The sequence below is a fragment of the Serinus canaria genome, chromosome 3, assembly GCF_022539315.1.
Source record: "Serinus canaria isolate serCan28SL12 chromosome 3, serCan2020, whole genome shotgun sequence".
In the NCBI taxonomy this organism is placed as follows: Eukaryota; Metazoa; Chordata; class Aves; order Passeriformes; family Fringillidae; genus Serinus; species Serinus canaria.
The window spans coordinates 2338091-2351787 of record NC_066316.1 but is presented as its reverse complement, the minus strand read 5'-3'; the positions used below and the strand labels follow the sequence as shown (position 1 = coordinate 2351787).

Sequence of the window (13697 nt, the reverse complement as noted above, 5' to 3'; positions counted from 1 at the left end):
ACTTTCTCATCTCTTCTCTTGCTGTGTGTCTTGTGGCCAGGTCAGGGGGCTGATAGCCTCCTGGGAACTGCCCCTCACTTGATTTCACAGCCTGGGAGCTCAGAAACCCACGGCAGGATTGCAGTGTCAAGGCTGGCTTGGGCAGGGCTTGGAGCAGCCCAGTCTGGTGGGAGGTGTCCCTGCCCATGGCAGGGGTTGGAACAAGATGATCTTTCAAGTCCCTTCCACCCCAAACCATCCTGTGGTGCTGTGGTTGGGCTCATCAAGGTCAGAGGCAGGGCCTGCTGCTGCAGAACCACACCTGTGAGGGGTTGCCCACAGGGTTTTGTTTGATGTGACTGATCTGTGGGCTGCTCTCAGGAGGAGTCATCCTGCTCTTCCCTCCATCCCTGCTCACACACTCCCACCACTTTCCTCACACCACCACACACAGGGGCTGCCTGGCCCCACAGCAAGTTGCTCCAGTGGAAAGCCAACCTGAAAGCAAAAAATAAAAAAAGGAGAGTGGTTTCCCTTCAGATCAACTTGCTAAACCAACTCCCCTCACGGCAATTTTACTGCCAAGTTCTCTGCACAGAGGGGTGGGGAGCACACTGCAAAATTTTTTGGCCAATTGCAGTGGGACCAACACATGCAGAAAGCAGGCACAACTGGGGGGAATCAAATTAAAAACATAAATACCCCCAAATTATTAACTAAGCAATGTCAATGTAGTCATGGATTTCCCTAAGTGTATTTCCCTAAGCAGGAGCTTGGAGATTCTCCAGACACTTCAGTGGGTTTTCCAATACCCACAGAATTCTTTCTATATTCAGGTAAGATCCTGAATGGGGAGTCGAGAGCTGGATTTCTGGTAACTTCAAAAAATACATGTCCCTGAATTGGGACAAAAAGAAGGATGCTGAATTTATCACAGAATAAGAAATGTCTCAGATATTTTTCTTCATTTTAGAGCAGCTGTTTGGAATCAGGCTGATGGCCCTGATGACCCATCTGAACAATTACCCTTGTTAAGATAATATAGGCAAGAGTTTAGTTCATCAGCACAATTTAAACAGTTTAGGGTTTGAATTATGTTGCCTTGACTCAGCCAGCTCTACCTTGATTTCAAACAATAAAAGGGGAACTTTTCTGTAGAAGGAAGTAGATTTTTACAAATGTTGACACTGAACTCCACATCCACTAATAAATTTTGGGCGATTACAGAAAGTTGTGCTCCGTAGCATCCAGGCAGATCCTGGGCTGCTTCCCAGCAGTGGAGGAGGCCCCTTTGCTGCCCTGGCAGCAGGGGAGAGCCTGCCTGGGTGACACACAGGGCACAGCCTGCTCTGGGCAGGGGCTGTGCTGAGAAGGGGCCGCTGGCAATCCCCAGCTGCGTCACTGCCCTTCGGCGCATGTTAACGTGTCAGCACAAAGCAGAGCCACTTGAGAGCGGCCTCCAGGGCAGTCCCACGCTGAGCAGAGCCTAGAAAGGCCTGGGACCAAAGTCTAATAAAACAGGATTAGTGACATGAATGTTTTTATGTGTTTATTTAGTTGATCAGAACAGGGTTTTGCGAGCAGCAATCACTGCAAATGTTCGCTGCTTGACAAGGTTGAGGATTTTATGTATGGATTGAGTTTGTTTTTTAAGGTCAGAGGAGTGTTGGTGAATTTTCCAGGATTGTGCAGGCTGTGCTGAATCCATCCTGCATTGTGCTTTACCTCTGTGTCTTCAGAAGGGCATCTGACTTCCCTGTTTAGAGACATTCTGGAGCAGGTCGCAAGTGGATGTTACTCATTTCTTGTATGACATCATGAAAGAAACTTCATGGAAAACGAGCCTTCAGGGTGCTTGTGGGCTGGTAGGCTTTTCTGTTTTCTTTCCCATTTTCTTCTGGAACAAGCAATCCCTGTCCTGAGCCTCCTTTTGGGGAAGAGAGGTTGAGTATTGACCCTAAACAATTGATGCCTACTCCGAAATCCCCGGGTGATTGGAACTTGTTTGCACATCGCTGCCGTGTGCCCAGCTGGAGGTGCATCGGAGTCATTCTGACAGTGCACCTGTGTAAGGCTGTCTCCCTGTGAATTCCCAGTGCTGGCTGGCAGCATTTGTCCCCTGTGCAGTTCAGCACAGCCTGTAGGAGCTGTGTGCATAGGATGGATGACTTGCAATCAGGTTTCTCCTCTTGTGTTAGCCTTGCTTGAGAGAGAGGGAATTGCTGTTTCCACACCGTGGTTGTGATCCGTGGTGTTCCCAAAGCACGTGCCATATATTTTTGTCCTCTAACAATCTCAAGAATTCTATAAATCCCTTCTGTCTCTCATCTCTGAGCATTCCAGGGAAATGGGGCACAATGTCAGCCTAACATGCAGCTGGGACTCTTTGGCATGGTGGTGATGATGTTGATGGTGATGATACAAATAGCACAGCATCGAAGAAGCAGAGTTACTCCTCCAGTGGAGCTGGTCCATGTCTGCTTTCTATGGTGTTTGTTTTCTTTTAGGAGCTGTTGAGTTGTGCCATATCCTTGTCTTCCCATGCACTGTCTGATGTACAGCCAACTCAAATTAAAAGAAGAGCCAGTTTTCAGTTAAGAGCTTTTGTGAGTGGGTGTGACTTGACATAGAGACAACAATTGAGTTAATAACAACTGGAGTTAATTGTCAATGAGGAAAAGCCCTAAATGTTTTCTTTAAATTATGGAAAAACTGTACTCAGTGCAGTGCTACAGAGGACTGACCCTTTTCTAACCAAATGCATGACAGCACGAAAACCCCGGACTTGTCTTGGAGTGAGAATCCCCAAATTCCAGGCGGTTTTTATCAGCGGGGATAACCTGACTTTCCCTGGAACTTGCCACAGGCTCAATCTTCCTGCTCCTTTGCAGCTGCCTGTGCTTAGGAGCGTGCAGTTCATTCTGAGGCTCTCCCTGCAGCCCACACCTCAGCAGGTCTGCAGTGCCTCCGCAGCGTTTCCTTTGCCGTTTCCCCTTTCCGCCCACCAGCGGCTGACCCCGCGCTCGTCACCGCCTGCGCCGCGACGCCCCCGCCGCGCTCGCCTCTGCCCACGCCAGCCCCTCTCTGCAGCTTCCTCCAGCACTGCTTCCAGGAGAAACCCCCTCTCCTCTGGTGCTGCTCCCCTGTGGCGTCCCCAGGATCCCCCTCTCTGCCTGTGCCAGCTCCATAGGGAGTATTTTGGAGTTTCATGGATTCCGTGAGCGGCTCTTGGCAATGGGGATGGGTTGGAGGTGTCCGCTGTAATGATCTCCTTGGACATCACAAGAAGCTTTGAGCTTCTTGTCTTGTGTTAGAACAAATGTGCAGCCTCCCAGTTAGTTACATCCTGAAGTGTAAAATCTTAGTGAGAGTCATCAGCTTTTGAAGGGGCACAGAGCAAACCCACTCGAGGGAAGCTGCATGTCCTGATCATGGCATGGCCCTAGCTTTGGGAAGCCCTTTGTTCCTCTGCTCTCATGCAAATGCTCCTTTCTCTCATTCCAAAATGTGTGTGTTAATATAAAGGACAGCCCCCTTTCAAATTGTTTAAAAAGGAAAATTACCAGGTACCAAGACAAATATGCTGACTTCTTTATTTTTTTTATGGTAGAAATAGAAACTGCTAAAGAAAGGTATCAGGAACGTACAGAGGCTGATGGACACACTTTTTAAAATCTGTTCCAACTTTACCTTTTTCACATTGAACTTAAAACAGGAAAAGAAGCCAGAGAAACGTTGTCTAGGCAAAACAAGTGCTGGGTTTTGAAAGTTTAATTTGTATTTCCAGTTCTTCCCTTGGGCAGGCCATTCTCCTCCCCTGCATTTCTTTCTTCTGTACAGCAGGGAAATCTACCCACAGAAGTTTGGGCATTTGCTGGCTGTCAAATGGCATCTGAATTGTAGTTGTTTGCCCTCACCAACTCACTGACATTTTGCTTTTTGAAAAATGGGTGTTGCTGATGCGCATTCTGTTTCAAGGTACAGGTAAAGTTTCTCTTATTTTCTGCAGAATTGATCAAAAATTATCTTTTTGTGGATCTCAGTGTAATAAAACAGGTGTGGGTATATCGGGAGAAGAAACACAGTGCTGCCACAGTCCTTCCCTCCCCTTGTTCCCAGCTTCACCAGGACTCTTCATCAGGGACTGCAGTGATAGGACAAGGAGTAATTGGTTCAAACAGAAAGAGTGGAATTTAGGTTGGATGTACAAAGGAAATCCTTTAATGGTGCTGAGGCCCTGGCTCAGGCTGCCCAGAGAATCTGTGGCTGCCCCATCTCTGGAAGTGTCCAAGGCCAGGTTGGATGGAGCTCAAAGCAACCTGGGACAGTGGAACTTGTCCCTGCCCATGGCAGGAGGTTCATCTGGATCAGCTTTAGGGTCTTTTTCAACCCAGACCACTCCATGATCCTTCCCCTTGGGAAGTGTTAGTAAAAGGCTACCCCAGCACAGCTGTGGCTGCAGCAGGGCTATAGGCTGGGGGGATAAGCTGGATCTGAAATGGACCTCCTGGGCACCAAGAGGGATCTGTGTCTTGCAGCCCATTGACCTGCCTGGTTGAGCCTGGTGGAAATCAGCAGCAGCTCTGGAGGAAGCTCTGCTTCCACCGATTCCCTTGCGCCAGGGCTGCCTGTCGTGGGAACCAGCTGGCTGAAAACAAGCCTTTTCCTCTTCCCTTCTGGCAAGATAGTTCTGAGCCAGACCAGTTCCTTGATCTGATTCACCACAAGAGAGCTAAGCCAGCCTGAGCAGTGCTGGAAAGGTTGGGCAGAGCCACCTTTTGCAGCAAAACCTCTGGCACGGACCGAGTTAGACTGCCCAGTCGGTATCAGGGCCAAGGGGGGTATCTTTGTACTCCAGGAGCAAAACCCTGCAGGCAAACCACTTCTGTGTCATGCCTTAAATGAAACTGAGCTCCCAGCATATCCCTAAATTAAAAACCCTCATCTGCGTAAGAGAGAAACAGCTCATGATGATTATTAATGATGTGTGTTCCCCACACATGTGGGGAGTGATGTGTGATGATTATTAACAATGTGTGATCTCTGAGCTGTTTTAGCTGGTGGAAGGTCATTCTCTTTGACATCTCATGTGGCTCCTGTGACCCTGCAGCCCCTCAGTGACAGGGGAAGGTCACAGGATGTTCCTTTGCAGGGTGAGCTGTGCTCTCTGACTGTGTCACACCACATTGCTCTGGAAGTTTCCATGCAGGTTAAGTTGAGATGCCTCCAGCTCTGCCCACTCCAGAAGGGTGACATCATCAGCTGGGTGATGGGCTCTGTATGAGGGATCTGCTGTTTGATAGGTGTCACATTATCTGTCAAAAAACCAAACCTTTGATCATTTCTCTTCAGTGCTCAGAATAAACTTTCACTTTCCCTGAAGCATCACCTTATGAGTGAACATCAGAGCCCTTAACCCCCCCATTAATTTAATCATACAAATGGCATTTTATTGGCCTTGCTGGATGTTGAAAGCTATTGAAATACAAAAAAACCTATAAAACTGTAGAAATTAATAAACAAGAGGCCTGACATTACCAGCATCTTTAATTTTGTGTCCAAACTTGGACTTGCACGTTGGTGTGTTGAACCCAGAAAGTCTCCAATTTTCTATTACAGAAGCAAATCCAGCAGGTTCTCAGTGGAATTCAGTGGAATCCCAGTGGGGCATCTCTGGATTTTAGAGACAAAATCTTGGGGACAGGGACAGCCCAAACCTGATGCCTGGGAGCTGCCTGGATCAGCCAGCTCATGTTGGAAGGAGTTCACAGTTCAGCTCACATGGGATGTTTTGCCCACACTAGGACTGTATTGGTCCCTTCCCACTTTGGCAGACAATGGATAAGGGAATTATTTTCAAGGTAATTATTTAGTAAAGCTGAGGAACCAGCATTTTATTAGAAGAGTTGTGAACAGATCTATAATGAAATTATTTCCTGGTTATTGTAGTGCCTTTCCAGATGAACAGCACATCCTCCCCAGGTTTCACTGTAACTCCAGGTGCTCCTTTTGCAACCCTCTTGCCAGAATCTTGGTGAGCAGGGTTGGATTTCTTTTACCATGGTGCTGCTGGTATTTTTATGGACTTTTTTTGATATCATAGTCCATATTTACCTTAGAATTTTAGTTATTTTTAAAATACTCTTTTAATTTCTGTGAGTTACTTCTGAAAGCTCCTTGTAAAGCTTATGAATAGTCCTTCATGTGTTCCTGTGTGCAGAGATAACTACAGCTAAAGGGTTTCTGCCAGGTTAAGGCCATTTTTTGTAATTAGACTGGGCCATCACAGGAACATACCCAGGCTTTTGGTCGGGCTCCAGCTCTTTCAGCTGGATCCAGACGAAGACACTAAGGTGTGGTACCACACAGCGAGCAGCAGTCAGAAGAGGAAGTTGAACCCTTGCCAAAACCAGAGAACTTCTTCCCCTTTTGTTTTTTTGGTTCTTGTGTTGTGTTGGAGGCTTTTTTCACCACACCTGTGCCCCCGAGGTGCCACATGGGGTGACGTTTGTACCTCCCACCTGCCGTGCCCCCGGTTTCAGTCCTGCTCGCACCGAGCTTGCAGGGCTTGGTGGAGTGGCTGCTCCTCCTCTCCAGTACGTAGCGTTCCCAAAATCTTCGACAGCGTTTCCTAACTTTAATGACTTCAGGTTTGTCAGGTTTAACCCCTCTGTTGTCCCTCTGCACAGAAGTTGGTGGAATAAGATGGGATGCCATGACCATCCTCCGCCCGGCCGCGCTCCGGGCGTTACTCAGGGTGTTTGTCTGCCTCGGCTTTGTTTGCTTTTAATATTCCCAAGGTGTAAGCCAGCATCCATTCCAAGTCAGTGGCTGCTCTCCAATGGACTTCAGAGGGAGCAGGATGAGATGTTTGTTAAAAATAACAGCATTTTGTTTTGTTTGGATGATTGTCTTGTTTTGAAATCGGCGAAAGCTGTGTGCTTCTTCATATGCACATGGAATCTGGTGTCTCTCTCCTTTTTGAAGCGTGTCATCACAAGATGGAGTTGCAGCTGTCTTGTTCTCCTTTTCTTGCACTGTTATGTTCTTCTTGTAGGGTTAAAAAAAGCCCAAGAGGAATCACTCTTGACTGAACGCTTCCTCTTTCAAATGCCAGATTTTTAAAGATTCTATTAAATGGTTTATGAAGACATGCAAATCAGGAGCAGTGGCTCTTGCTGCAATAGAATGAGCTGTACACAGTGATTCTGCCCCTTGCCATTCCTGGCAGACCACTCCTGTGTCAGGTGTTAGACAGATTTATTGGGAATTTGCGCAAGTTTGTAGCAGAGGAAATGACGTCATTTGAACATTAGCATTGCTAATTTTCTCCATATCTAGAGCATTTTTGCTTTTATAGAGTACTGTTAGGCTTCAGTCTGCTGTTACATGTTTCTGAGGAAGAGTCACATTTCCCAGTGGAAGGCCCAGAGCGGGACTGAGGCTCCTTTAGCGTGAGAGAGAGCCTTGCTTGCACAACCACAATGTCCTCACTTTGGATTCAGGGTCAGAAGCCAGATCCAGATTTCGTGCTCAGCTCCCATCCACAAACAGCTTACTCAGGCAAGGGAATTGACTCTGTGTGCATGGTTTAGTTGTGAACAGGTTTGAGGTCTGAGCACCCCTTGGCTCTCTGCAGGGACCCACGTGTGGCTAACAGGAACGTGAGCCCTGATGTCAGGGTGTCCTTGGGAGCTGGCCATGATGTCAGGGCATGGATTAGAGCTGCTCTCCTGATAGCCCTTCTGCAAGGTGCCCTTTGGAAAGTGCACTTTTCCTCCTGTGCTCTCTGAATCAGGCTGCACCCAGAGGCAACTGGGCTGTAAGTCAGCCCAATCCGGGTCGGGCTGAGGAGCTGGCTGTTCCAAACCCATTTCCCAAAGATCCTCTTTCAGGTTTGCAGGTGAACTAATGAAGGGCATTAAAGCATAAACTTTGTGTGTCTGGTGACACAGCCAGCACCAACCTGCAAAGTGCTCACAGGCAGGACTCCCCTGGGCCTCAGCACTTCTGAAGCTCACTCAGTTGTTGCTTAGTTTTGTACTCGCTGCTGTATTTGCCTTGAAATACTGCAGGTCACAGGCTTGTAAAGGGGAAAGGTGACTTGATTTCCCTTTGCTCTAGAGACCAGGAGAAATTGATATTCAGAGCACCAGAAGGACTCAGAATGCCCAGTGGAAAGTATTCTGAGCTCATCACACTTACAATTTCACACTTATCAAAAGGTAAAAGGAAGAAGCCACTCGAGTGGGCATTGTGGAATCCCACTCGTGGCAGGGTGGAGACCTGAGCCGGTGATAAATGCTAAAGGTCAGAGCAGGCAATCTAATCAGCAGAGCGTGGTCCCCAGGCTGCTTATCACAGCCACGTTTAATCTTCTGTTCTTGCAAGAGCCCTTTGAAAGGGAGGGGAGGAGAGTGGAGAGCTGGAGATCTGGTGGCTTGGCACATGTTGGCTTTGGGTAACTGTGAGGAGTGTGAAACAGCTGAACTGCTGCTGGGAGGGGTTTGGGGAGACAGAAACACTTGCAATTATTTTAATTATCAGTACTTCTCCTTAAGTGAAATTAAGCCAGTTTCTCATTTTTACTAGCATTGAATGCCAACATAATGGTTTAGTGTCACACCTTAAAGGAAAGTGTGGAATTCAGAGGGGGATGCTCTTCCCAGAATTGTCCATTAAGCTGGGAATACATGAAAGTTCAGTAATGATACCCCAGGCCCTTTGTCTTGTAATTAAAATAAGGAGTGAACACAATTGAAATGCTGAGTTTGGGTTATGCATTGCTGGGCTTTACACTGGGAGGAATGTGCAAGGAAACAGATCCTTTCCAGCAAGGCTTTCCTTCCTGTGTCACAAATCTGGATCCCAATAGCTCCACTGATCCCTGCTCTGAAAGGTACAGCTGTGACACTGCTGCTGATGGTGTGGGGAGCTGGTTTCTGTTGTTTCAGCTTCATTCTTGCCCCAGGAATTGCCTTCTGATCCTTCTTCCATCTCAGTTTCTAGAGGAAAATAATGATACCATGTAGCCAAAGAAAATCTTTAATGAGATCCCAGGATCCCTTTGTACCAAAATATTTCTCTTGGGCAACAACATTAATTTTGTCAATTTTGTCACGCACAAAGAAGAATAAAAAATTGCTTTTAAGCTATAGCTACATGAAACTGTTGTGGCAGGCAAGGTGAGGAACCCAGGCACAAGAAGCATCTGGAGAGCTCAGACAGCTGAACCTTGTAGGGCGCAGGGAAGGCGAGAAAGGCTTCAGCATCATTTGTGTGAGCAAGGGAGTAATTCATGCAGCCCCTGTCCTGCTGGGCAACTCCTCCTCTTTTCCTGGGGAGGGCTGGTGCCCAGTTTGGTGACTTGGTGCTGGTTGTGTGCCTGACCTGGGCGCTGTGTGTCCTGCAGTGCCCGAGGAGCAGCTGCACAACATCGACGAGTACGACCTGAACGTGGTGCGGCTCTGCTTCCAGGCCTTCCTTCCCGACGAGCACGGCAACTACAGCATAGCCCTGCCTCCTCTCATCTCCAACCCCATCTATGACAACAGTGAGTACCAGCCAGCCAAATGGCTCCTTTTGCTTCCCCCTTCTGTTTTTCTCTTCAGCTTGGCATGGGGAACGCCAGCTTCCTGAGGCCTCTGCCAGCTCTGGGTGGCTTCTGTGGCTTGGGACTGCCAGGTGCATGAGTGTCCCATGGCAGGTCACAGTGAGCATAATTCAGGTGTGATCCCAGGGTAAAATGTTGGCCAGCCAGAGTGAGGATTGTCCGTGGCATTCCTGGACTCACACCCAGGTGTTTTTCCAGCCCTTGTTCACACACAGCAGCAGGGATTGCAAGGAAAGGCCCGTGCCTGATGTGCCAAGTGATTAAAGTGATAGCAGTGAGATGGGTGGCTGCCTCAAGGCTGATCTGCTTTCCAAGAGTCCTCTGGAGCCTGTTTGTGCCTTTAGGTAGTCTTGCCTTTGCCTTGTGAGGGCTCTGGAATGGGACCTGTAGGAGAGATTTATGCCAGTGGGACACTGTCTGAAGGCCTTTTGTGTCCTGGCTGGTGGCTGTTTCATGTACAGCTGGGTAATGGAGGAGTCCTTGGTCGTGCTCCAGGAGGGTGCAGAAGTATGTGACACTCATTCTTGGCACTGTTTCCCACATTCCCACAAAACTGGACATCCCTAGGGCATCAGCAGCTGAGGATTTTAGCCCCCAGTGTGTGCTGCACTCCTCTCTGGGAGCAGAGCAGCAAAAGAACTCTTAATCCTGAAAAACTTTCCTGCAGCGTTTTTCATTTCTGCACCATGAGTGTTTCCATGCTAAATATTTGACATCCTCATTTGAACAGAAAGTACTGAATAAAATGAGATCTGCATTTCCTGGAGTTGTTAGGATTGTGTTGATGTGTGCACAAACCATTGTGAATTTGCTGAGCATGAACTCAGATGGCTCTGATATAATTAGTCGCTCCTCCAGAATGATCTAGAAGCTGGAACTGCGCGCGTTGTGTCACTGAGAACCCTGCACTGAAATAATCAGGGCTGAGATAAAAAAACTGATGCACCAGATCTACAGCTCTGCCTCAGATGCCATTTAGAAATGTGCCAAATCATGATTACTCCTGGTGGGCTGACGTCAGTGCCAGCAGAGCCACCGTGGGGGAAGCAGGGGCAGTGCTGGGTGTCTGTGGGCAGCACTGCAGGCACCCAGAGCCCTCCCTGTAGCAGCCCTGTAAATAAGCCCCATCACAACCCTGCTCAGTTTCACATCCCAGTTGCTTTTAGAAGTGTCAGCCTGCTTAGAGCTGCTCTGTCCTACAGCCAGGCTGTGGCCTCAGGGGACAGGGACTGCAGGCTGGGCACCCCTGGGCTCTGAGCCTCCTCAGATCTGCTCAGTTTAGGAGCAAAGAGATACTCTGAAAGCCATCTTGCACACTTCAAATCCAGTATTTTCTTCACTTTCTCATCCTTCATAGCTAGCCCAGCTCTTTCCAGAGAAGTGTGACTGTACCAGGGCAGGGAGGTCCTGGCACAGGCTGCCCAGAGAAGCTGTGGCTGCCCCATCCCTGGAAGTGTCCAAGGCCAGGCTGGATGGGGCTCTGAGCAACCTGGGATAGTGGGAGGTTGGAAATGGATGATCTTTAAGGTCCCTTCCAACCCAGACCACTCCTTGATTCTCTGCTATTGAGTGCACAATATTCAAGCACACAGAAGTGAAACATTGGTAAAATCAGGCTTTTCCTCACAACTCTTAATTTACCCTTCCTGTGAAAAGCTTGCCGTGACGCTGTCAGTCACATGGCCCTGTGCTGTTTCTGGGTTTGTTTGGTTTCCCCTCCCTAGAAGGGCTCTGATTCATTCAGCAAATGAAGTGGTGTGTTTCATCCACTGCATGGGGCTGAGCTCCCACTTAGAGTAATGACAGCAGTAACTGCAGATAGTAACTGCGTAATTGGGGACTGGTGAGAGCTTACCAGGAACTGCTCTAGCTGTAGTCTGGCTGTACTCGGGTAGGAATTGATTCAAACTGAGAGTTTAAAGCAGATTTGTTTGGTTTGGTTTGGTTTTTGTTGTGTTGTTTTGGTTTGGTTTTTTTTGAGGTTGATACCATGAGCTATGATTTTTGTTTCTTCTCTGTGTCTGGAATGGGGAGCCTGTGGTGGTGGAGCCTCATGGAGGATCAGTTTCATGGTGTCAAAGCAGCACCAGCTGGATCATTCCAGACATTTCAAATGTGTTTGGAGCTCCTGCTCCAGAATGGAGCCAGACACCACCAGGCAGAGCATGGCTCCATCCCACTGGAGCCATGAGATTGTTTGGAGTGCAGTGTGCAGCCTTCAGTGGGGGCTAATTCATGGTGAGGGGCAGCTCTCCATCCTCAGCTCTCCTGAGGGCTGTTCTTGTACAGCCACAGTCTGGAGTTGGAAGTTTGAGTGGTTTGGGGTGAACCTGCTGCTCTTGGTGAGGGTGTGAAATTATGGAGCTGCTCCTGGACACCTGCAGAGGGGAACAGAGGAGAGGCTGGATGAGCCAAGTAGCTCTGAGAGTAGAACTGCAGCCAGATCCTCAGAGAGGGGAATTCTCCTGACTTGCTAGCCCAGGTCTTTCCAGAGAAGTGTGACTGTACCAGGTAATGTCACCCACAGAACTGCTTTGAATTCTGCAGCTTGAAGGGCAGTGGGGCTGAGCACAACCACCTCAGTGGGGGATTATTTAGGGCTGCTCTACAAGGGTTAGGGAGTGAGTGGCACAGCAGTGCTGGTGTCTTGTGTTTGGAGATAAGCTGTAGGATCACAGAATATCAGACCCTGCTGCTGAATTTCCTGTATGGAGGAAATTGCTTTGTGTGGATTTCAGGGTGCCACACTCCTCCTTCACGTGCCTGAACTCCCAGCACCTCCCATCCAGCAGTGACAAAGCCACAGTAATTCTAGCTCATTAACTCTTTCTGTTTGCTTCCAGGAGCTCCCAACACCGCAGAATTGAGGATTTGCCGTGTGAACAAGAACTGTGGGAGCGTCAAAGGAGGGGACGAAATATTTCTGCTGTGTGACAAAGTTCAGAAAGGTAACCTGGACCAGGTTTTCTCTCTCCCTTTATCCCAAATGGACACATTCCATTTTCCTGCTGAGGGGCTGAAACCCTTCAGCACACACCTCAGGGTGGTTTGGGTTTGGAGCTGGGTGGAACAGCTTCCAGGTTCGTGGGATCTCAGCTCCTCACTTTGCTCCCCCCTTTCTTCTGCTGCAAGTTCTCAGTTTCCAGCTTGAAAAGCATCTTCTGTTTCTCCTGGCCTAGATGACATAGAAGTCAGGTTTGTCCTGGACAACTGGGAGGCCAAGGGTTCCTTCTCCCAGGCTGACGTTCACCGCCAGGTCGCCATCGTGTTCCGGACGCCGCCGTTCCTCAGGGACATCTCCGAGCCCGTCACGGTGAAGATGCAGCTGCGGAGGCCCTCGGACCAGGAAGTCAGTGAACCCATGGATTTCAGATACCTGCCAGATGAAAAGGGTATGGTTCCAACCATGAGATGAGCTTCTGAACAGCCATGGTCAATGCAGGACTCGTGGTAGTGGCTTAATTAATAGGAAATCCACAGCGTTGCTTTGGCAAAGCAGAGTTTGGGGTTTAAGAGTTCCAGCAGTCAGTTTATTCCCTCTTTCAGTGGAATTTCCAGAATTACTGCTAAATAACACTGGCATGGTTTGTAAGTGCTGCCATGCCAGCAGTGTTTTCCTTTAAGTAATTCCTACTACAACTTGGTGTCCCTAGGGAGCTCCTTTAGGCCTTCCTTAAAGAGAAACCCAACATTTTCCCCTTCCACTCCTTTCTCTGTAGATCCATATGGCAACAAAGCAAAAAGGCAAAGATCAACGTTGGCTTGGCAGAAGCTCATACAGGACTGTGGTAAGGAAAACATTTGTCTTTTTCTCCTTGTTTGAGTGACCTTACATTTAGATGGAGCGGTTCCCTGTAAATGCTGCACACTCATGTTGTGTTCCATCACAGGATCCAACACGATGGAGAGGCCCAAGGTAGCCCCATTCCCTGTGGTCACTCCCGAAGGGAAGGCAATTAAGAAAGGTGGGTTTTTGCCTGCAGTCTGACGGTGGTTTAAACAGATAGTGCCCTCTCTTTTCTTGAAATTCTAATCTTTTGAGGGTTTCTTCTTGTAAGACAGCGATGCTTCTGACTGTACAAACTTCAAGCTATCAATTCTTTGT

The 13697-nt window shown here is 48.4% G+C and overlaps 1 protein-coding gene across 2 annotated transcripts in view; it reads left to right on the top strand.

Annotated features, from left to right (window-relative positions):
- REL (REL proto-oncogene, NF-kB subunit) overlaps window positions 1-13697 on the top strand; it is a 28481-nt gene that overhangs the window by 12110 nt on the left and 2674 nt on the right. For both annotated transcript variants that reach the window (XM_050971949.1, XM_050971950.1), the window contains 5 exons: window positions 9392-9532; window positions 12436-12540; window positions 12772-12984; window positions 13312-13380; window positions 13483-13557. In XM_050971949.1, the coding sequence (XP_050827906.1) occupies window positions 9392-9532; window positions 12436-12540; window positions 12772-12984; window positions 13312-13380; window positions 13483-13557 (603 nt within the window). The remainder of the gene's footprint in view (window positions 1-9391; window positions 9533-12435; window positions 12541-12771; window positions 12985-13311; window positions 13381-13482; window positions 13558-13697) is intronic.